At 48.1% G+C, this 23508-nt stretch overlaps 1 protein-coding gene across 21 annotated transcripts in view; it reads left to right on the top strand.

The window, feature by feature from the left end:
* CUX2 (cut like homeobox 2) overlaps positions 1–23508 on the top strand; it is a 215537-nt gene that overhangs the window by 158779 nt on the left and 33250 nt on the right. For 20 of the 21 annotated variants that reach the window (XM_053280267.1, XM_053280269.1, XM_053280268.1 and 17 more), the window contains 14 exons: positions 1573–1696; positions 3099–3175; positions 5395–5461; positions 8714–8762; positions 9532–9636; positions 10533–10724; positions 11345–11403; positions 12575–12623; positions 12740–12839; positions 13320–13979; positions 16563–16664; positions 18958–19742; positions 20453–20612; positions 22937–23206. In XM_053280267.1, the coding sequence (XP_053136242.1) occupies positions 1573–1696; positions 3099–3175; positions 5395–5461; positions 8714–8762; positions 9532–9636; positions 10533–10724; positions 11345–11403; positions 12575–12623; positions 12740–12839; positions 13320–13979; positions 16563–16664; positions 18958–19742; positions 20453–20612; positions 22937–23206 (2799 nt within the window). The remainder of the gene's footprint in view (positions 1–1572; positions 1697–3098; positions 3176–5394; positions 5462–8713; positions 8763–9531; positions 9637–10532; positions 10725–11344; positions 11404–12574; positions 12624–12739; positions 12840–13319; positions 13980–16562; positions 16665–18957; positions 19743–20452; positions 20613–22936; positions 23207–23508) is intronic. The other variant, XM_053280276.1, reaches the window with a different exon arrangement.

The raw sequence follows: 23508 nt of genomic DNA, 5'->3' as shown, positions 1-23508 counted from the left end.
TAATAATAATTCAATTTCTATACCACCCATCCAAAAAATGGCTCAGGGCAGTTTACACAGAGAAATAATAAACATATAAGATGGATCCCTGTCCCCAAAGGGCTCACAATCTAAAAAGAAACACAAGATAGACACCAGCAACAGTCACTGGAGGGACGCTGTGCTGGAGATGGATAGGGCCAGTTACTGTCCCCCTGCTAAATAAAGAGAATAACCACGTTAAAAGGTGCCTCTTTGCCAAGTTAGCATAACACCTAATTGGGCCAGGTGTAGTGGTATTACTTCTGCCTTCTTCTGGCACTCACCCTTAAAAGTCCAGAGTGGCAATTGTCCACTGTTCCTCATCTAAGATGGGCCCCTGTTGGATCAGACCACAGCTGCTGGCAGAGGTCAGACTCAGGCAGACTCCCCCATTAGTATTTTGAGATGATGGGGAGAGCTGCTTTTGTTGGTAGGCATCTTTCCATCAATCAGTCCCCAAGTCCACCTGTGGCTCCTTCTACCTTATCTGAAGGGAAGCACCTGGGAAGGGAAGCACCTGAGAGGCGAGCTAGTCTGGTGGTAACAAGCATGACTTGTCCCCTTAGCTAAGCAGGGTCTTCCCTGGTTGCATATGAATGGGAGACTAGATGACTGAGCACTGGAAGATATTCCCCTCCGGGGATGGAGCCGCTCTGGAAAGAGCAGAAGGTTCCAAGTTCCCTCCCTGACAGCATCTCCAAGATAGGGCTGAGAGAGATTCCTACCTGCAACCTTGGAGAAGCCACTGCCAGTCTGTGAAGACAATACTGAGCTAGATAGACCAATGGTCTGACTCAGTATATGGCAGCTTCCTATGTTCCTATGACCCAGACTGTATCACTGACTCACAGCTGAGTCAGAGACTGGGACCCCTGCACCAACTTATCCTTCATTATATTATACTGCTTTGTATGGATTGTGATTGTAAGCTCCCTTGGCGGCCACTCTGGGCTGACAAGTGGGGTGCAAATATAGTTATTAAAAGGGTGCCAAGGGTTCTGTAGGCAGCTGCCCCCAACACTAGCCCTGAAACTCGAGAAGTCCATTTTGTAGCTTTGTAAACAGTTACCAGAATAGCAAATGGTGGTAGTGGGGAAATCCTCTCGGTTTCACGGGGAGTGCAGAGACGCTGAGGATGGGCAAAATGGCTTGGCACTCCTGGCTTCGTCCCTGGCAGAAAACCTGCCCTTGCCTGGCTCCGTCAGCCTGACGAGGCTTTTCCCAGCCTCCGGGAGCTGAAGCGGTTCGAAGGAGGCTATTAGCCGAGCTAACCTAGCCAGGAAGCTGCCACTTGGGCAGACGCTGGCTCTGCCCCCAGACTCCCACTCCCCTGCTGCGACTCTGAAATGCAATTGACCGGCGGAAGCGGCAGGGCGCCATAAGTTCACGGCTGGAGTCTTGCCACTTGATTTGCTACCCCTGCAATTGATCTCTTGGCTGCAGAAGGCGTCTTGCTACCCTCCGTTCCTGTTTTACCCCCCATACACACACACAGACACACACAAGCGTTTATGCCTGTCATGCTGCTGACGCAGATTTGTACACCCCCAGAGCAAAGAGAGGGGACACCTCCAGCTGGACTCGTGGTTTCAGAGGGAGCCAGGCTCATCAGCGTCAATAGCAAAGTGCTCCTGACGGAAACCTTGCTGCAGAGAAATGAGGCTGAGAAGCAAAAGTACGTGAGTAGCCGAGGAGAGGAGACAGATGCTGTCTTCAAAAGCCCATTTAAAGAACCTTTTCTCTGAGGGCAGAGATCTGTGTATGTTGCTCATGAGTGGTGCCTGCTTTGGAGTCACGGGCCTGGGAGGAAAGGAAAGTCCTTCCTCTCCCTGCCGGAAGAGCCTTCTGTCTCAGGTCCTCCTCCTCCTCTTGCCTCCAGTTAACCCACCTGCTAATTTTGGTATGCCCCCCTCCCACACAAACTGCCCCTCCATGAAGATCTGCTTCTTCTTCATATCTCCACGTACCCCTGCCAGCTGGGAGCAAGCTGGTGCTACTTCTCTCCACCAGAGAGAGGGATTTCTCAGCGGTCGCAGCACCCAAACTGTGGGAGTCTCTCCTCGGAGAGGTGTGCTTGGCACCATTTCTGTGATTGTTTTGGCTCCAGAACGAAGTCCACCCTGTTCTCTTGCATTCAGGACAGCTTTTAGTTAAAGCAGTGTCTGCTTTTATGGGTACGTCACAGTATTTTCTAGTTGTCATTTTAAACTCTGTTATTAGAAGCTGTCTCAGGGCTACTTTATTTGGCTTGTGGTTGTGTTGCTTATATTTCTAGGGTGATCTTTTGCGGGGGGGGGGGGGAAGAAGGCAGACTCAGTGTGAGCCTCTTGCACTGTCTGCCTTCTGCAAAGCCAGTGCTGAAGGAATGGCAGAGCCCTTTTCTTCCCTGACTTCTGTGCCGTGTGTGGGAAATTTGGAGGTGTGCGGAGGGGACAGTTTTCTGGTGAGAGGATTTGTGGAGTGCTGAATTTGGTCCAGGCCTCTGTGTTTATCAATGAGCCAGTTTTCCAGTTCCTCTAAAGGTTTCTAACATGAACATTTCTCCTCTGAGGAAATGGAAAATGGCAAATTATGATTGAAATAGCATGAACAAGGCTGCCCTTAGAGAACCCTGGTGGGGTGTGGGGCCTGGGGCAGATCAGCCAGTGTAGGGCTCCCTTCCAGTTAATGATAATGGGGGTTGAAAGAGCAGGGCCCAGGGCAGTCACCCTGCTTGCCCTTCATGTAAGATTTCAAATAACCCTCCGTTGTAATCCATATGCAATTTATGGCAAATCATGAAAAACAAAGATGATGAGAGGAACTATACAGAAAAGCAAGCCTTCAGCATTTCACAGGGTTATTTTGTGAAAGGACCCAGGTGGTGGTGTGTATGTTAAGGAACTAAGAGCACAGAATGTCACTACTCAGGTTCCAGCGGCAGAAGAGTGAGTCGTCATGGTTTGCTTTTAAATCATCCCGCCTCTTATCTCAAATAGACCTCCGTGACTGGCCACAGGGATGACAGTTTTTCCCGGGCCAGAATTTGCCTAATCTTATAACTCAAGAGAGGCCAGTTTATGCATCTCTTCTTTCAGGGGCCTACAGGAAGCACAAATCACTTTGGCCGCTCGGCTGGGGGAAGCAGAAGAGAAGATCAAAGTGCTCCATTCAGGTAGTTTGAAAGATCGAATCCCAAATGAATGCCTCTGGCCAAGATCCCAAACCAGCCCCTTGCTTCATGTTGCAGTTTCACCCTCTTTGCATTCATACGCCTGTCGGCATGGCCAATCTCCTCTCTAGTGTTTCTTGCAGCTGCAGCTGGGCCATTTCCCTTGCGTCCATCTCTCCCACCTTCCTCTATTGCCTCTCCTATGTTGAAGCTTAGAGTAAGGACTTCCTCCCTTCCAGTTCTGCGCCTGCCTTGAACTCACCAGATGACCTCCTCACAGTACTCCCTCTTGGCATCAGCTCCCCATCTGCAATGTGGAGATAACAGTATTCACCTGGTTTGTGAAATATTCATATTCCACTTTTTCTGCTACGCTCAAAAGTGGCATTCAATCTCTATATATAGTTCTTTAAGGCATATCCGTGGCTAATCACGTGTGTGGCAACTCTTGTGGGAGTTCACAAGCAGAAGCACCTGATTTGGCAGTGGGGATTCCATATGCAGATAGGGAGGAGGAGCCTGTGATGGTTAAGGTCAGGGGTCTGCAAAGAGAAGGGTCGTGAGGGAGTAAAGAGCCCCTTCAGGAGAAGGAGGCTGCCGTTGTTTGAATTAGATGAGGAAACAAGATGAACAAGATCTGTTAACTCAGGGCGGGGGGAGAGAGAGAGAGGAAGGGAAGAAAGACAGAGGGGAAGAGAGAGTGGAGGAGAGAGAAAGAAATAAAAAGAAGGGGGGGAAGAGACAAAGAAGGAAGGGCAAGAGATGGGCCTGGGCCTGTCAGCGGCCTGAGGGGAACGAGTGGCCATGGCGGCAGCGGCAGCAAGGAAGGGCCCAGTCAACCACTGCTGCTGTTTGGGGCTACTGAGGCCATTGGCGGAAGGAGGCAGGCAGGCAAGGGAAGGGCCCGGACTGGTCAGTGGCCTGAGGGGAACAAGCAGCCATGGCAATGGCAGCAGCGAGGAAGGGCCCGGTCAACTGCTGCCGCTGCTCCTGCGGGAAGGAGCAGAAGCGGGGCTCAGGTGAGGGTTGGGAGGTCTCTGGAGATAGGGAGCTGCAGCTTGGCCGATAGGTACCAACAACGCTGCAGCCGCGACCAAGAGGGGTGAGCGGGATGGAGTAAAGGGATGGAGGAGGAGGAGCAGCAGGAGTGCAGCTCAGGTGAGGGTGGAGAGATCTCTGAGGGGAGGGGGGCTGTGGCAGGGGGTAAGGGGAGCAATCCAGTACTAGCGCGCAGATGATCTGCGTGGGTTAAGCTAATATTTAATTAAAACAACAAACCATTAAAGCACAAAGAGTAGTGAAACAGAGCACTGACAAACTCGGAGAGAGGAAAGGCCATGGAGGAGAGAGGCCACTTCAGGGCTGTCGCTGCAGGTTAAAGGCTGCTTTAAACAAACAAGTTTTCAGGTGCCCCCCAAAACAATAGACCAAGAGGGCAAGAAAGATCTCCTGGGAACCCTACAGGGTTGTTGTAAAGACTTCAACAAGATGCAACAAGTGAAGTGCTGGGAATCCTCTCAGCCAACAAGTCTTGATTGTTGCAAATGACGATCAAATGGTGTAAAATGGCTGCGATATGCCATGGGAGTCAGTTACACAGATTTAAAAAAAAGAATAAGGCAGCACCTTTTAGATGAACATATTTAGACTGTGCATATTTAGACGATACCTTTTAGACTAGGCATACAGTATTTAATATCTGCAAAACATACCTAATATAGGTAATATAAAACATACCTATGTTCCAAGGCTTTTAACTGGAATCTAATTTATAAATTTTAATGTGTGTTTATTTATTACGATTTTCATCTTCTTATGAATTTTAAATGTTTATATTTTGTATTATGTTTTTAATTTTGTACACCACCTTAAGATTTTATATTAGGCAGTATATAAATTCAATCAATCAAATTTGATATTTAGTTCAATCAAATGCTTATTGCTACTTATTCTGCAGTCCACCTTAAGCTGCTGTCCACAGGCAGGAGTAACGATCACCTACCAATCTCAGCCATGCAATCCAGGCCACAGTGTGGTCTGTGCCGACATCTTGCAAAAGTACACATCATTGTGGAGAAATGTATTTGGAAAGGCTTTCACGGTACATCTTGCTGCTGCAGTCTAGAGTGACCGTGACTGATTTACTTCCAATAGAAGCGTGTTTCTCACCCTCCATTGCCTTGTTTTGTTTTTTTAATTTTGTTTCCCCACTTGCTGGTCAGCACTAAATGCAACACAGACTGAGCTGGTCGACCTACGCTGTAAATACGATGAAGAGGCGGCTTCAAAGTAAGTGTTTCTGCTTGTTCTGTTCAGTTCAATCAAACAAGCCACGCAGAAGAATTCTGCATGGGTTCAGATTATGACAAAAGAAAGCGGAGTGTATGTGGAAACCAACTGGTACATTTAGCAGGCATTCTGCAAGCTAGCATGCATGGTCCTGGCAACCACCAGAAAACATGTGAAGGGCCACTAGGACTCCCAAAGGCCAATGACTGGCCCCAGAGTGACTCAGCTTATTTCGTGCTGGGCTGCTGCTGCTGGCCCTTATTAGGAGGTGCAGACTCCTAAACTATAACAAGATTTCAACTATAGAGCTAACATGAACATATCTCTCATAGGAACATAGGAAGCTGCCATAGACTGAGTCAGACCATTGGTCCATCTAGCTCAGTATTGTCTTCACAGACTGGCAGCAGCTTCTCCAAGGTTGCAGGCAAGAATCTATCTCAGCCCTATCTTGGAGAAGTCAGGGAGGGAACTTGGAACTTAGATGCTCTCCCCAGAGCAGCGGCTCCATCCCCTGAGGGAAATATCTTCCAGTGCTCACACTTCTAATCTCCCATTCATATGCAACCCTGCTTAGCTAAGAGGACAAGTCATGTTTGCAATTGCTACCACAAGACCAGCTCTCCTCTCTAGACCAGCTCTTTCTTCTGTGAGGAAAGGTGAAAGCATTGGGAGCTTTTTAGTTTCAAAACAAGATTATGAAGGGGGAGACGTGATAAGATTGATGACATTGTAGATGGTCTAGAAAAAGTGGATAGAAAGTTTTTCCTCCCTCCATTTAATGAAGGAGTAAGAACTTGGTGTCACCCAGTGAAACTGATTGGCAGTAGAATCAGGGCGGACAAAAGAAAGTGCTTCTTCATACCATTCATGATTAACTTGTGGAACTCATTGTCACAGGATGTGGTGAGAGCCGCTGACTTAGATAGCTTCAGAAGGGGCTTAGCCAAATTCAGAGAGGAGGAGTCGTCTGTCAACAGCAGGCCAGGTTCTGGTCGGTTGTTAGTCTTTCCCATCTGTGGGCTGAGGAGCCAAAGATCAGGATTCATGGCCACGGATGGCGCTATACAAATAAATAACAATCACCACCTTGAAACAGCCATATCTTTGGCAGCGAGCCTCTGGCAAACACGCTAACAGATCTCTCCCTTCAAAACCCTGCGTAAGGGGGGACGCCCAGACATGCAAATAGCTCTTGATTGCGTTGCCTGACGCGCTCCCATAAACACTCGGTTCCTCTTGCCAAGAGATCCCCAGGGAGGCCAATTACGTTTCACAGACTTCATTAAACGTACATTTGCTTGCATATATTTTGCTTTTTCATAACGAGTCAGGCAGGGATATCTTTGTCTGCTCTTCCCACCCACCCCCACTTTTTCTGGCAGGGCCAACCACAAAAAGCTGCCAAAATTTGGAGGGCTTTTTCCCCAGCTGTTTTAGCATTCTGCTGTTCTCGCTCATGCTCGGCCTCAGACGCAACCCCTAGATTTCTCGTTTCTGTTACGCAACAGAGTTGGGACGATTAATTGTATCATACCAAAACAGATGTTCTTTGGTCATGCCATGTGCCCTTTACACGGGATAGTAAATAACGTTGCCTTTGACGATGATGATTGTAGCTGCTGTGCATCAAATGAAGAGAAACGAGAGTAGGAGGTGGGATGGTGTTATTGCTTGGTTGTCCACTGGGAGGCGCCATCCTTTTGGGATGGCGTTTCAGTTCCCCCTCCATGTAATATATGTTGGCCAAACAAATGTTCTGGAGGAGATGGCAAATCTAAAGCTTAGGACATGTGCCCTCCCATGGGTTAGGCAAATTCAACATCCAAATTCAACATCCAAATTCAGCTCTACCCTGGGCAGGTAGAACATCTTCACCTCCCTCCCACCAGGGTTAGGCAAATTCAGAGCTTAGGACATGTGCCCTCCCATGAGAAACAGAATGGCAATTGTTGTATAAAACTCATCCTAGAGGAGGGTGACTGGGACTTTTTTTCTGCCAGCACCTATTGAGTGATGAAATGCATGGGAACATAGGAAGCTGCCATATACTGAGTCAGACCATTGGTCTATCTAGCTCAGTATTGTCTTCACAGACTGGCAGCAGCTTCTCCAAGGTTGCAGGCAGGAATCTCTCTCAGCCCTATCTTGGAGATGCTGCCAGGGTGGGAGCTTGGAACCTTCTGTTCTTCCCAGAGCAGCTCCGTCCTCTAAGGAAAATATCTTAAAGTGCTCACACTTCTTGTCTCTCTTTCATCTGCAATCAGGGCAGACCCTGCTTAGCTAAGGGGATAAGTCATGCTTGCTACCAGAAGACCAGATCTCCTCTCCTTACATTCAGGATTCAATGTATGCTGAAGCATAGTGGCATATGCCACCGTGATTCATAAAATGTTGGCATTGCTTGGCAGAAGTGAAGCCATATTGCTGCCTTGGAGAAACAGGAGAGGGGTGAAAATTTTAAACTGATTGTTAAGCATCTTTTCTGTCTATGTAGCAAGGTCCTGCATGCCACTGATAAGAAACCAGTCTGTCCTTAATGAAGAGAAAGAAAGAAAATAGACAAAACAATAATTCTGGCTGCACTGGAGAAACAACTCAAGGACTAATAACAGGAACTGATTGTTTTGGGATTGGGAGGGGTGGGTGGAGTGAAAGCCCTCCATTTAGGTGAAGAGCTCCAGAGCACACACAAACTGTAATCACGAGCTGGCTAGGTAGTCTTAGTCAATTTAGGGCTGACTAAGAAAATGACTTGTAAGATGCAATGGGTAAAATGAACTAATCCCAAGATGGAGCCAGTCTCTTATGAGATTAGAAATAACTGCTCTGAGTTGCACTTTTTCTCAGTTAGTGTAGGAGGACTTCGTTAGGATGGATTGTGATCCCCCACTCTCTCCATAGGACACGAGTATGCAAATTAAGGTTATTGATATCACTCCACTTGCCTGTTCCAGTCCTGTCTGCTTCAGAGGAGAATTTCTTATAAACTCCTTTTAAAGTGGTGATTCTCTGTTTAGCATTGATAGAGCAACTGGCCCTATCCAGCCCCAGCTCAGCATCCCTCCAGTGGCGGCGGCTGGTATCTGTCTTATGTTTCTTTTTAGATGTGAGCCCTTTGGGGACGGGGGGGCCATCTTATTTATGTATGAATTATTTTTCTATGTAAACTGCTTTGAGAACTTTGCTTGAAGAGTGGTATATAAACTTTTGTAGTAGTTATAATCTGTTGCCTTTTCTTCACTGTCCCAGGACAGATGAAGTGGCCATGATCATGACGAATCTTGAAAAAGCCAACCAGGTAAGAAGGGGAGCTGGGGGGCTGTTGAGTTACTCATGAGTACCAGTTGAGGAACTGGAGAAATAAAGGTGTGCAGTGCCACCTGAAGTGGTGCAGCGAGGAAATGCTTGACTAATAAGCAGAAGGTTGTTGGTTCAAATCCCTGCTGATACTATATTGGGCAGCAGCGATCTAGGAAGATGCTGAAAGGCATCATCATCTCATACTGCGCAGGAGGAGGCAATGGGAAACCCCTCCTGTATTCTACCAAAGACAACCACAGGGCTCTGTGGGCACCAGGAGTTCACACCGACTTGACAACACACTTTACTTTACTTTAAGGTGGGTGGGGGGGAGAACCCATTTCCCTTTTACTTTTCTTCCATTTTTTATTCATTTCATGTTGTACATTTTATAATTATTTTAATTTGTTTTCGTTTTCCCATTTTTAAAAAAATAAAAGGAAGTGTGCATCTTAGCCTTACTTGCGAAACTTGTATCTTCTGCTTCCAAGTAAAAAAGTAAGGCCTTCCACTGCACAGCTACCTCCTTGCAGCAGCCATTACAACTAGTACGGGTAGTACTAGTACAGTAGCCAACTACCCGTACACCCTGGGGTGTTGTAAAAATAGAAACTCCATTGTTCTGTGGTGTGTACATTTCAAAACAAATGGGGCCTATCCATATCTGGTTCCACTCATTCCAGATTGAATGCATGTCCCAGTGCAGAGACCTGCATGCCATCCTGGACCTCAATGAGATGCCTACCATCTCCTCTTTTCCCCTGCAGAGAGCCGAAGCTGCCCAGAGGGAGGTGGAGAGCCTGCGGGAACAGCTTGCATCAGTCAACAGCTCCCTTCGCATGGCTTGTTGCTCTCCACAAGGACCCAGTGGGGTGAGGACAAGAAGTGGGTGTTTGTCAGCCCTTTGCCTGTCAGAAACATTTGGCCTCTCTGGATCAATGTGATTCCATGAGTCCCTTGAGAAACAGAGGGATCTCCTGAGTCAGGGGCTTGAACTGAGAACCTCGGGCATCTGATTCTGCCTTGTGAGTTGCCTGGGATTGTGTGTGTTCAGGCAGAGACACCTTCAGTTTAGCAGGGAACAGGGCCATGTAAGACCAGCCCCTCCACGTGGCAGGCAGTGTTATAGGAACATAGGAAGCTGCCATAGACTGAGTCAGACCACTGGCCCATCTAGCCCAGTAGTGTCTACACAGACTGGCAGCGGCTGCTCCAAGGTTGTAGGCAAGTGTCTCTCTCAGCCCTATAGGAACATAGGAAGATAGGAAACTGCCATGTACTGAGTCAGACCCTTGGTCCATGTAGCTCAGTATTGTCTTCACAGACTGGCAGCGGCTGCTCCAAGGTTGCAGGCAGGTGTCTCTCTCAGCCCTATCTTGGAGATGCTGCCAGGGAGGAAACTTGGAACCTTCTGCTCTTCCCTGAGCGGCTCCATGCCCTGCGGGGAATATCTTACAGTGCTCACACTTCTAGTCTCCCATTCAAATACAACCAGGGTGGACCCTGCTTAGCTAAAGAGACAAATCATGCTTGCTACCACAAGACCAGCTCTCCTCTCTGATCCCTCTGGGTTTGCCAGACCTTCTGGATCAGGGCCGTCTAGTCCAGCATGCCTTAGCTCACAGGGCTCGGATAATCATAAAACTTCCACCAGACCCTCCTCTCTAGGTCCTCCTGTCTCTTTTTGAGCTCCCACCAAGATCTCTGTTCCTTTAACCAGAGAGTCTGACTGGCTGTAAATCCCCTCCTTAAAACTCTTATTTTGCAGGATAAAGTGAATTACTCGCTGTGCCCAGGGCCACGGATAGAGGCAGTGCTAGCTGCCAAGGACCGGGAAATCCTCCGGCTTCTCAAGGAAATTCAGCACTTGCAAAACTCGATGCAGGAGCTTGAGGAGTCTTCAGCGAATCAGATTGCAGACCTTGAACGGCAGTTGGCTTCTAAGAACGAGTCCATAGAAGTACGTGGTGGAGGGTTAAGCCACAAGGTTTCTCCAGAGATTTTTTGTGCTGGGTGGCCTAGAATTGCATCATCCCGAGATTTATTTTGAAAAGATTCAGTTACCTTTCCCTCATGTGCCAAGTCAAAGCGGATCTGGGCCTCAAAGAGGATCTGGGTTGAGAGGGGCTGAGACTCTACTGGAATTGGGTCCTGTACCTTCCATCTTGGGTTGGTACTTGGGTACCACCATGTTAATCAGGAGCTCTTTTTGATTTGGTCACAAGGTTTTGCATTGATTAATCTAGCCAGTGCATTTATTTATTTATTCATCCATCCATTCATTCATTCAAATTTTATACCTCCCTTCCAAAACTGGCTCAGGGTGGGTGACTTAATTTTAAAGTTGACTTAATTTTAATTTTTCAGTGATTAATCTAACGGATTGTTGCAGTGCCAGCAACAGAGGCCTGAGCTGCATTTCTGTTGGGGCAAAGGACAAAGAGGTTAAGCTTTAAGTGGGTCTGGAGTCTGACTAATCATGTGCGGAACTGGCATCATGGTTCCTGCCTATGGCTACTTCCAAGCTGTAAACACCCATCTCTGATTTTGAGTGGTTGTTTCTTATGTCCCCACCCCCAGAAACTGGAAGAAAAACTACGAGCCCAGTCGGATTATGAGGAGATCAAGACGGAACTGAGGTAGGCCCCCTTGGTTTTGGTGACCCACCTGCACCTCCTCTGCGCTGTCAAATATTTGGGCACAAGGAGACAAAAGCTGCAATAATGTGTCCCTTGCTCTTTGAGGCTGTGGTTCTGTCTGTGCCCTTTTTGTCCCCAGATATTTAGCCCTTGGCAACTAGATTGTAGGGCCTTTCTCAGCCTTGTCACCAGGAGCAGGGAGCAGCAGCCACCCATTGGCCTGTGGATTTAGGGATACCCTTGCCTATCTCTGGAGGTCACAAGCAGACACAACCCCAAGTGATGCTGTCGCATCACATAAGGCTCGTCCTCTTGACGGCAGCATGGTGGGATGGCGGCGGGGGGTGGGGGGAATCTCTGCCCTTGTCTTGTCAGGGCTGACTGTGGGTTCCCAAGCTTCTGCCTTTTCTGATGTTTTAAGTGCTAGGATCACTTCACCCAGTCCCCACCAGTATATCAAGTCTTTGTATGGTGGGAGGCACTGCCAGTTGAACCCAGAGTGTCTTGCACCCTATGTGAGAGATAACTCTGCTAAGATGGTGCCATATACTGAGTCAGACCCTTGGTCCATCTAGCTCAGTATTGTCTGCACAGACTGGCAGCGGCTTCTCCAAGGTTGCAGGCAGGAATCTCTCTCAACCCTATCTTGGAGTTGTTGCCAGGGAGGGAACTTGGAACCTTCTGCATGCAAGCATGCAGGTGCTCTTCCTAGAGTGGCCCCATCTGCTAAGGAGAATAACTTACAGTGCTCACCCATGCAGTCTCCCATTCAAATGCAAACCAGGGCAAACCCTGCTTAGCAAAGGGGACACTTCGTTTTAATCAGTTAGCCTAACTAATTAATCCCTGTAAAGATTGCAGCCCTAATGGGGTTTGAAGTCGGGACTTCTGGGCTCTGAGCTCACGCGTTCTGCTTCATGAGTTCTCGTGCTCTTAGACCAAGGCTGCTCAACTTTGGCTCTCCTGCAGATGTTGGCCTACATCGCCCACAAGCCACTCTGGCAAGGGATTATGGAGGTTGTAGTCCAAAAACAGCTGAGGGGCCAAAGTTAAGCAGGTCTGTCTTAGACCAACAGGCCTTGCCATGCACTTGCCATGACCTGGGGCCTGAGCTCTCTGTTCAGGCTGCTCAACACCCCCACCCCCAATAATTCCACCTTTTCTTTTGCAGCATCTTGAAAGCGATGAAGCTGGCCTCTTCCAACTGCAGCCTTTCCCAGGCAAGTGCTCATGGCATGAAGTACTGCTCACATATTTGCAAAATCCCTGACCTTTTGAGAAGCATGTTCCAATCCTAGTTCTTCTTTTCCCCTCCCTCATTTTAATTTTTTTTTAGAGCATATCAAAACCCAGTGATGCTTTGCTTCTGGGAAAAGACTCCTTCTACCCATCTCAGAAGTACCTTCTGGAAAAACCAGGCCTTGTACCCAGTACTGGTAGGTCATCCCATGAAATTTATTGGCAGTAAATTCCAGATACACAGTGCATCATTAATTTATGGAACTCATTGCCACAAGATTTGGCCACTAGCTTAGAGGAGGAGAGGGTCTGTGAGCTTGACTCATGAATACGAGTACGATGAATATCAATATATTGCTTTTTAACAAAAGTTCCCAAAATGGTTTTCATAGATATAAATAACTAAATAAAATGGCTCCCTGTCCCCAAAGGGCTCACAGTCTGAAAAAGAAACATAAGGCAGAGACCAGCAACAGCCACTGGAGGGATGCTGTGCTAGGGATGGATAGGGCCAGTTGCTCTCCCACTGTTAAATAAAGAGAATCACCATTTTTAAAAGGTGCCTCTTTGCTCGGTTAACAAGGGACAGCGAATCCCCTGCTCACTGCTTTGGGTGAGTGTTTTTAGGGAGAGCTATAGTTGGTGTGTGTATTTCTCCATTTCTCTTTGGTCTCTAGAGGAGGATCCCTCAGAAGATGAGTCAGTGAAGGACTCCATGGGCACAGACCAGTCTTTCCCTTCCCCTCAGCAACTCTCGCACACACCCAGGGAGGACTCTGCCTCTCCCACCCTCCTCCAGCCCCTCCTGGGCTCCTCCGTGGCTCCAGAAGTACCAAGGACCTTCTCGCTGTCGCCTTTCCCTAGCCTGGGCGCTGCTGAGCGGATACCGTTAGACTCCCTTCTCCCCAAACAGATGGGGCCTCCAGGGTTCAAGAGTGAGATCAGCGGCCTGGTGGCTTTCTCCTCCACCTTCTATGCTGCCAAAGGGGCAGGCTTACCAGGCAACCCTGGGCCGGGCATCCCTGCCAACGAGGTGAGCCCACCCAGCGACCAGTCGGAAGGCAGCAATTCTGGGTCGGCTGACGAGGAGCAGTTGGATACGGCCGAGATTGCTTTCCAAGTGAAGGAGCAGCTCCTCAAGCACAACATTGGCCAACGTGTCTTTGGGCATTATGTTTTGGGCCTTTCTCAGGGCTCTGTCAGCGAGATTCTGGCTAGGCCAAAGCCTTGGCGCAAGCTCACTGTCAAGGGGAAAGAGCCGTTCATCAAGATGAAGCAGTTCCTCTCCGATGAGCAGAACGTCTTGGCTCTGAGGACGATTCAGGTGCGCCAGAGAGGTGAGTGAATCAGGCAGGATGCTTGTGGGTGGATGTAGTTTGGGCTTCGAGGAGGCTGCACTAAGGGCTATTTGGGGTGTAATTCTATCCAGTCCATCACCATGCTGAAAGTTGGAAGCCTCGAAATGTTGTTGTTGTTGTTGTTGTTTACACAGTCAGACAGGTGTTATTGACTGGTTTGTTTTATCCAGACATTGAGTCCTTCCCTGTGATGACTGAATTTTATTATCAATATTGTTGCTGTTATTATTATAGATATTGTCACAGAATATAGGCTGTTCTCAGTAAAGTTGCTTTTTGTAGTTGGCTGATGGTCATTTCTGTGGCCCCTATGGTGCTGAGGTGCTCTTCAAGTTGTTTTGGAATTGCACCTAGGGCACCAATTACTACTGAGGTTATTTTGGTCTTCTGCCACAGCCTTTCAATTTCAATTTGTAGGTCTTTGTATTGTGTTATTTTTTCTATTTCTTTTCCTTCTATTCTGCTATCACCTGGTATTATTATTATTATTATTGTTGTTAACATTTTATATCCCACTCTTCCTCCAAAGAGCCCAGAGCGGTGTACTACATACTTAGGTTTCTCCTCACAACAACCCTGTGAAGTAGGTTAGGTGGAGAAAGAAGTGACTGGCCCAGAGTCACCCAGCAAGTATCATGGCTGAATGGGGATTTGAACTCGGGTCTCCCTGGTCCTAGTCCAGCACTCTAACCATTACACCATGCTGGCTCTCTAATAGGACTAAGAGATTGGACATCTCATCTGAACACACATGCACACACACTTGCATGCACGCACATGCTTTGTAAGGTTTTGGGGCAGGAAACCCCAGGAATTTTGTTGGACATTTCTAAGAAGTGGCATTTCTCTATGAAGTGTTGTGTCCATTGACAGGAAAGAAGGGTTGAGCTAAGCTTGCAGAATCAAAAGCAGACACTGTAAAACACAGTTTGGCCCCTCTGCTCATTAGATGAGCTTTGTAGCTTATTTGCAGGTTAATTGAAGTGATTTGACTAACCCTTTAGGGCTAAATAGCTCAGGAGAGCCATAAATATTAGTCCTTATGCCATGGTAAACCCTGTTGCTGCATGTGTGCAAACGATTTATGTTTGGAAGACGGGACAAAAATGCAGCCACATGTACAATAAAAAACCATTTTGTGACACAGTGTGACTGTTGGCAGCCTTTAGTGTAAGGAGAAATGTATAGAAATTGGTTTTCTTCTGAATTAAGGGCTCCAGAGTCTAAAGATATCAAACAGAATATGACCCAGCCAAAACTGCCAGCCCTGGCTGTGATGGGGTTCAAGCCAGGCCCCCTGCCAACACAAGGAGCAGCAAGGAAAAGCAAAACTCAGTCAGGTGCCTCACAAAACATGTTTTTATTCATTTGCAGTGACAAAAGCCCTTTAAATTATTCATCGTAATCCTTCACATGGTGTGGCTTGATGAGCTTTGAGGGTTGTTTTTCCTCCACATCCCTTAATAAATAAATAAATAAATAGGAGAGCTTGGTGCAGTCCTTTTAGGAGACTTGGCTATCAGACCCCGTGATCTAGAAGCAGTTGGGTGGTCCAAAAATGGGCAGAGGTCAAGGATCAGAAGGGCTAGAAGAAGCATGTGCATTGGCAAAGGCAGGCAGAAGTCAAGATCCAAGACAGCAATCGGGAAAAGGGAGCACGCACTCACACTGGAGATGAGTTGCTCTCACTGAGAAGCAAGCTCCGAGGCCAGGGCTTTATGGGGTCTGGCAGACAGGAATTGGGTCTGACTCTTGGTGCTCAAGCCGCCTGGTACTGCAGGCTAGCCGGCGCCCTTGAAGAAGCACCAAGCTCAGCCAGGTGGGTTTGCAGTCAGCACTGGAGCTGAACTTCTGGGAGGCCCAGTTTGACTCTCTCTCCAGTGCTTTCAGCCTAGCCGTGTCTTTCAACCCTATTTCCCTACACACATTTCGATGACTGCCCTGGTATATGAGTAGCAGGCATGGATGTACAGACACTGAAACCTGCTTTAGCTTGCATCAGACCACTGGTCCATCTGACTCAGTATAGTTTATACTGACTGGCAGGGTTTGGAAGTGGGTCTTCCCCAGCCATACCTGCACATCTTGTCAGGGACTGAGCCCCCGCCCTTCTGCATGCAAAGCAGGTGTTCTGAATGAGCCTTCTCCTTGGCTCCACCTCCCTCAACCCCTTATATCCATGTACTATTGGTACCATTCTGCCTCCTTGGCTGCCGGAAAAAATTGCCTCTTTTGTTTCCGGCTCGGACTGACTACCCGCATCACTTTGACCTAGCCTACCTACTCTCGGACCTCAGCGAGGGCTGGCCACTTGGCCTTCTGTTCTACCATCTACCCTCTTGCCACTCCCAGCCACCTCACAGAGGCGAAACCTGACAGCCAGATCCCTGGTCCCTTTCAGCTGTGGCAAGCAACTAATGGCAAGAGACGTTTCCTTCAAACAGGAGCTCCTAAAAATAGCCACACTCCTGCATCAGCAAATACTCCTTTGACGTTACATGCATCGAGCTAGTACCAAACAGAGGCAAGTGACAGGACGTGCTGTTTTGCTTCTTTGATCAGGTAGCATTACGCCGAGGATTAGAACGCCAGAAACGGGCTCCGATGATGCCATCAAGAACATCCTAGAGCAAGCCAAGAAGGAGATTGAGTCTCAGAAAGGAGGTAAGGTCCCCAAAGGACAGCTGGAGTTGCTGTCGGCTGCCTCTTACATATTTCACAATTTTTGAGTGTGTCACAGAATTTAAGAGGGTCTTTCACCCAGGCTGCTCTGGCACCTTTGGATGGAACTCTGGGCAAGTGAGTTATGGATCTGCTTCTTGGCATGGTGTGGCAGGGCAGGGCATGGCCAGCCAAGACCTTCTCAGTAGAGCCACAAGTATAGAACACCAGCATCACTGGCCACCAGCCTATGTCCTTTTGCTCAGCAGGTTCCGCCACTCTAAGGCTAGAGGCGGGTTATCGTTTTTCAGAGAGCTGAAAGTAGTTTGAGGGAGACTTCATATCCCATATGGTTGCACTGTTGCCTCTGGTCAAACAGGTTCAGAAGGTTTTTATAAGAGTAAAAAAATCTTGCGAAACCCAATGTATCAGAAGTAAACATGGAATAGATGCATACACTAATCTATCTTCCATCCTCAGTTCACTGGGAAAAAACCCCATCCATCTCCAACCTCATTCTCTCTGGCATGTGAGTTCTAATTTTTACGGTTATGTTGCCCCTGCCTAAAGTGTGTGGATGGATGGATGGATAGATAGAAATATTTTCTGGAATTCCTTGGTTTCCTTAATAAAACTATAACTCCCAAGAATACTTGTTTGTGAAGCATGATGCATACAGATTCAGAGCTGTTTTTATGTGCCGTGTGGACATCAACACTCTAGGTTATCCAGGGTCATCCTTGACTCGTTGCTCCCTCCAGACACCCTAGGAGGTTGTGGCAGGATTTCAGATAGCCAGCAAGAGTGGGCAGTGTAGCTTTAAAAAAAAACATAAGCAGACATGGGGTGCCCTTTTCTAAGAAGGGAGAGTTTCTGCAATACATTTCCCACATTGCAACCCCAATGATCTTTAGACCAGCAGCTTAGCCTTTTAGAATGATCCCTGCTAAATTCTGAGCAGAAGGAGTCACTCACCTTGGATTTGTTGGTTGGAATTCATGTGATGTGCATGTCCCTCTTCTGTGTTGGAGTCTGATCATCTCTGAGGTGGCCCTCAGCATATTCTGGGGGAAGGGGATTGTGCCAGCTACTTGGGACCAATGAACAGGATTCCATCCAAAAGAAAACTGCTGGTCATGATATGCCTTGATGAGTCTATTATTGCCCCATTGCCTTTAGCATCCAGTTTTAATGGGTCTAGGGTGGGGTTAAAACATGTTTTACATCCTGCTTTCCGTCTGGTCTGATGTGACTGCAGCATGTGCCCGCCCCGCCCCCCCACTTAGAGTTCTTGAGCTAGGGTGTCCCCACATCTTCTGAGTCAAGGAAGGCCAATTTCTGTATTCTAGGGGGCTGTTCTGTTCTCCAGACAGTGGCCTAGGGTCCAAAAGTGTATTTTGTAGCACAAACCAACCTTCTTGTTGGCCTGGCTCTGTAATAAATGTGGCCCCACTTAGCAGAAAGGGCTTCACTCTTACAAGGCGCATGTGCTCAAACACAGCATTACATTCATGCTACATACAAAATCCCAAAGAGATGTAGGAGGGGATTCTCTGCTGGCATGAACACTTCCCCCTCCCTTTTCTTTCTGAAGGCTGGCCTAAAGGTTCTCACCATTCTCTTAGCCTTTTGCTGCCACCTGTGTGCCTCCTGGTGGTGACAACACAGCATTGCGCGGAGGCAAGTTCTTGGGCAGTGAAATGGGATTTGCTGGGAGGAGCCCTGCTACTGCTCTGCCTAATGAGTTTTGCCCCCCGCTCCTTGAAATCATTCCCTTTTAGTCACCTGCTAACAGAACAAGCATTTTAGCTCAGCCCTAGACCAACCTTTCTAGCATACTGTACCACTTAATGGGGTCTCCTTAAGTGGCACAGCGGGGAAATGCTTGACTAGCAAGCAGAAGCTTGCTGGGTTCAAATCCCCGCTGGGACTATATCGGGCAGCAGCAATATAGGAAGATGCTGAAAGGCATCATCTCATACTGTGTGGGCGAGGGCAATGGTCAACCCCTCCTGTATTCTACCAAAGACAACCACAGGGCTTTTCTGTGGTCGCCAGGAATCGACACCGACTCGACGGCACAACTTTACCTTTATTAAAATTTGAATCTGGCCAGTGAGCCGTCACTTAGCCATCTCTGCTCTGGGGCATCCAGAACTGCCACAGCCAGAGACAGGGTTTGAGGTGGCATGGGGTGGGGGAGAGGAGGGGAGCTTTTCTTTGGGATGACTCAGCTGAGCTGCGGTTGCCTGCCACCCTTCAGCCCCACCTGTGTCTTTGGCTTCTCCTCCCTCAGGAGATGCCAAGAGCTCCGCAGTGCCCCAAGCGGTCACAAATGGCACTGGCAGCACCAGCAACTCGGAAGATGCCATCAAAAGCATCCTGGAGCAGGCCCGCCGGGAGATGCAAGCTCAGCAGCAAGCCCTGCTTGATATAGAATCGGGCGGCACCAACAGGTCTGCTGCCACACCGCCTGCAGAACGCTCCACCCTGGCGGCTGTCAGCCAGAACATCGTGCAGGCCTACATCAAGCAGGAGGAGGGAATGCTTGGCCCCAATGCCAGCAGCAGCACGACACAGACATCCCTGACGGTGCTCTCCCCTGCGGCCTTCGTGCAGAGCATCATCCGCAAGGTCAAGTCCGAAATCGGGGATGCCGGCTCCTATTTTGACCAGCACTGGGCAACTGAGAGGAGCTTGCTGAGCCGTCCATATACCTCAGTGTCGCCCTCCCTCTCCTCCTCATCCAGTTACTCCAGCATGGCCAACGGGCGGGTGTGGCAACGCGGGGAGCCTGGAGACACTATCCCGAACGAGGAAGAGCTGCTGACCTCTGAGGATGAGCACCACCGAGTGCTAGAGGTCAAGTCAGAAGCGGCTGGCTCAGAGCCCCAGGGCACCGGGCGCCTGTCTTACTACCCATCCTATGTGCCAAGGACCCTCAAGCCCACCGTCCCACCCCTGACGCCAGAGCAGTACGAGATGTACATGTACAGGGAAGTGGACACCTTGGAGCTGACACGGCAGGTGAAGGAGAAGCTGGCCAAGAATGGGATTTGCCAGCGCATCTTTGGGGAAAAGGTACCTCCGCAATGAATATTCGCACCGCTGCTGAGAACGGTCATGGCGGGGCACCCAAGTAGGGATGTGCACAGAACCGGCTGGCCCGGTTTGGTCCGGCACCCCCCTCGAACCCACCCCCACGGTTTGGCTCAGTCCAGGGGGGTTCGCAAGCTTCACTCCCGAACCCCCCCCCGAACATTCCCCCCGACATTCGACATCAAACCTGTTTGCACACCCCTACACCCAAGTCGGTCAGGACTGGCTCCAGGTTGAAGGAGGCCCTCGGCACACTGTCCTTCCTGGGCTTCCTGCCATTTGCGTGGGCCACTGAGACAGTTGCCCTGCCAATCCTACATGAAGGCTGGGGGCACAGAGCTGATCTTGAGGGCCAGTCGTGAGCCCTTTCTGGCAGCCCTTGAGAGCTGCCTAATGATGCTATCCCTGTCCCAGGGAGAGGAGAGGAAATTGGAGAGGCCAAGGGAGTGTGTGCATGTGCATGTTGGAGAGAACACTATGAAGGGACAGGAAGCGTTGCTCTTTTATTAAATAGATACACCTTGAAATTTTACCCAGGTTTTGAATAGGCAGCCTTCTCTCAGCCGTAATTATATCCCCCAAGAATCCACTCAGCGTACTGGTTGTGTCCATTTCCCCTTTTTGAGATGTAATTCTGGTTTCCAAAGAATGTTTGTGTAGGATAGGAAACCCATCTTTCCTATCTGTTGCAGGTGCTGGGATTGTCGCAAGGGAGTGTGAGTGACATGTTGTCCAGGCCCAAGCCATGGAGCAAGCTAACCCAAAAAGGGCGGGAACCTTTCATCCGGATGCAGTTGTGGCTCACGGATCAGCTAGGTCAAGGGATAAGCCAGCAGGCCAACCCGCCACACGGTAGGTTTCCGCTGGCCAGCTCCTTAGGGTCAGGTTCAAAGTCTGATCTGCAGCCAAAAAAAAAAAAAGGCTTGACTGAAATCTCTCTCCAGACCTCAGGCAAAGGTAGCCCCAGTTTGAGACCAAAATAGCTTCTGGTCCTTGCCTGCTTTTATCACTCTTTTAGAAAAATGGGACCTCTCAAGACCTATCTTAAACTCTGTTGGGGCTGGTTCTACTCATGTAGCAGAATAAGATAATAGTCTGGAACATCCTTTTTTTAAAAAAAACTTTATAAAAATCTTAAAAGAGATCTCAAAGACAGCTTAACATCCAGTAACAAACCATTGTATTAAAAGTAAGTTTTAGATAGATAGATAGATAATCTTTATTTCGGTCATTGATCAGCAATAATAAACAGACAACAGCTGCAAACAATAATCAGATGGTGAGTTCTTTGCTAATTTTACAAACTACGTAACAGAACATGGCTGCATGCCAAGAAACTGAGTCTTTAAAATTTGACAACAAATAATCTAAATAAAACTCATCGGTGTGGCCAGGAAATTCCATTTAAAAAGAAGAAACAAATTAATTTGAATATCCTTGTAAAACGTACAATAGAGTAATACATGTGAAGTTGTTTCTATATCTCCCGAACCACAAGGACGTAAGCGGGCTGAGTATAGTAATTTCTTCAACTTTCCCTCTAAAACTGCAGTGGGGAGGAAGTAAGTTTTATTTTTAATCCCCTGCAGATGCATAATCCCATTTAGGACCCCCTAAGGGGAATATAGTGAGTGGGGAAGCTAAATGGGGGGAGAATTGTTTTGCAAATGAGAAGGATATGAGCTCTTTTTTTGTTCACAAACAATACTTTTGTTTCCCTCTCTTATGTTTTGCTATGAAACATACATAGCCAGATCAACAATAAAGCACACCGAGTATTTAGATTCCTAATATAACTGTGTGTGTGTGCGTGCATGTGGTACACACATACACACCCACCCACACACACACTCTTGCACACACAGTGCTGCCTTTTTAGAAAGAAAGCTTTTTGCATCTTTCCCACGCTGACTGTTTTGACACATCCGCCTCGCTTTCCAACCTCCTTAATTAGTATGTTCGACAAGATAAGACTGTTGTGCATCTCCTTCAAATGACTCTTTGAAAAGAATGTTTTCATAACTAGATGGTGGAGAAACCGATAGAAATCTCAGTAAAGACTATATGTATTATAATAATTTTCTCTTTTTGGCTTGGCGCCTAAGACTGAGAAGCAACCGGGATTTTACAGTTCATTCTGCATGGGCAAAATTAATTGAGAATTGTGCCCCACTCCCACCTGTAAGACCATATGTTCCAACTTCCTCCCAACTTCCTTTCATACAGTTCCACCATCCTGGCCCAGCCCCAGACGACTCCAGCATCGCTGAGCACTGCCCAATAATGGCAGAACAGCTCATTCATGCTTTCGTTTTAAGAAACTGGATATGTATTTCTGTTGGAAGAATTGTTTATCCCATCTTCCCACTACAATAGCCCTCAAGATGGCTGATTTTTCATTGCGTTTCCTCTTTCCACGCAGCATCAGCAATCTTCGCTCTGCTCCTTTCTAACCAAAGCACACAATCAAAAGGAGCCAGCTTCTTGCAGAAGCAAGCCTCCATCCTCTCTGTGTCTGCTAGGATGCTAGTAAACGTGGTTGGAATTGGTTGCCTCTGAGGGGGAAAAAAGAGCAACTGGAAAAAGCCAGGCCAGGCAAATTGTGCCTTTGCAGTCATGTGTTTAGCTGCAGGCATGTACTTTTTATCCTGCCTGGCTTACAATAAACTTAATGGAAAATATAGATAACGATCAACCTCCCCGCCCCCGGCAAAATAGCATAAAAAGCAGGAGTACAAGATCTTTAAAAACAAAAGTTTGTTGGCATGAGGTTGGTTTTGCTGCTTGCCTAAAAGTGAACCATGCCAGGCATACCCACCTTGGGAGATTTTTCCAAATGTGGAACACCACAACCAAAAAGGCCATGTGTCTTGTATCCCCCCCCCCTCACTCCACAGATGGTGGAGGAACTCTGAGAAAACAATATTCCTAAGCAGGCTCATGTAGGGAAAGGTGGTTCTCTCAAATACTCTGGTCCCAGACCATTTAAGATTCTAAAGCTCAATGCTAATGGCTTGAACTAAGCCTGGAGGCACATGAAAACTAGTGCAAGCTAGGAAATGGGGGGGAAAAGTTTTACTTAATTGAAGCCTTGCATGTGGATATATCTAGAGTTCCCCTGAGAATGATTTTACCTGCCTAGTTTCACTCAGGCGTCTCTGTTTGTTTGTTTGCAGCCAGTCCTGATGAGACTCAATCTTCTCCCTCCCCACCACCCAGTCCATCCGAGCAAGAGAAAAGTCCCCCCGAGCCCTTGAGTCTGACCCTAGAAAGCAGCAAAGAAAACCAGCAGCCAGAGAGCAGGTCAGGCTCCTCACTGAGTGGCAAGGTGTGTCCCAACAGCCAGGCACCCGTGGGCATCCAGGAGATCGTGGCCATGTCGCCTGAGCTGGACACATACTCCATCACCAAGAAAGTCAAGGAGGTCTTAACGGATAACAACCTCGGTATGGATACTTGGAGAGGGGCCCAGTGACTGCCAGCAGTGGGCGGGCGAGGTCGGGGCAGGGGAGAAATGGAGCAGGAGCTGTCCGTTGCATGCACCAAAAAGTTAGAAGATGGCTAAAAGAGGAGCAGAATTGGGAAAAGAATATTAAAAATCCTTAGGTGACAGTATTAGACTTCCAGACACGTCAGATTTCTTCTGCCTCCGGTGGTCCTGGTGAAGAAACATCATATTTGTCCTGACTCCTGTAGCTTCCAAAATAAGAGCAGTATCAAAAGAGTCCCTAAAAGATGATTGAATATA

The sequence above is a fragment of the Hemicordylus capensis genome, chromosome 15, assembly GCF_027244095.1.
Source record: "Hemicordylus capensis ecotype Gifberg chromosome 15, rHemCap1.1.pri, whole genome shotgun sequence".
In the NCBI taxonomy this organism is placed as follows: Eukaryota; Metazoa; Chordata; class Lepidosauria; order Squamata; family Cordylidae; genus Hemicordylus; species Hemicordylus capensis.
Note: the sequence above shows the minus strand (reverse complement) of the source record. Positions and strands in the feature narration are given on the sequence as shown.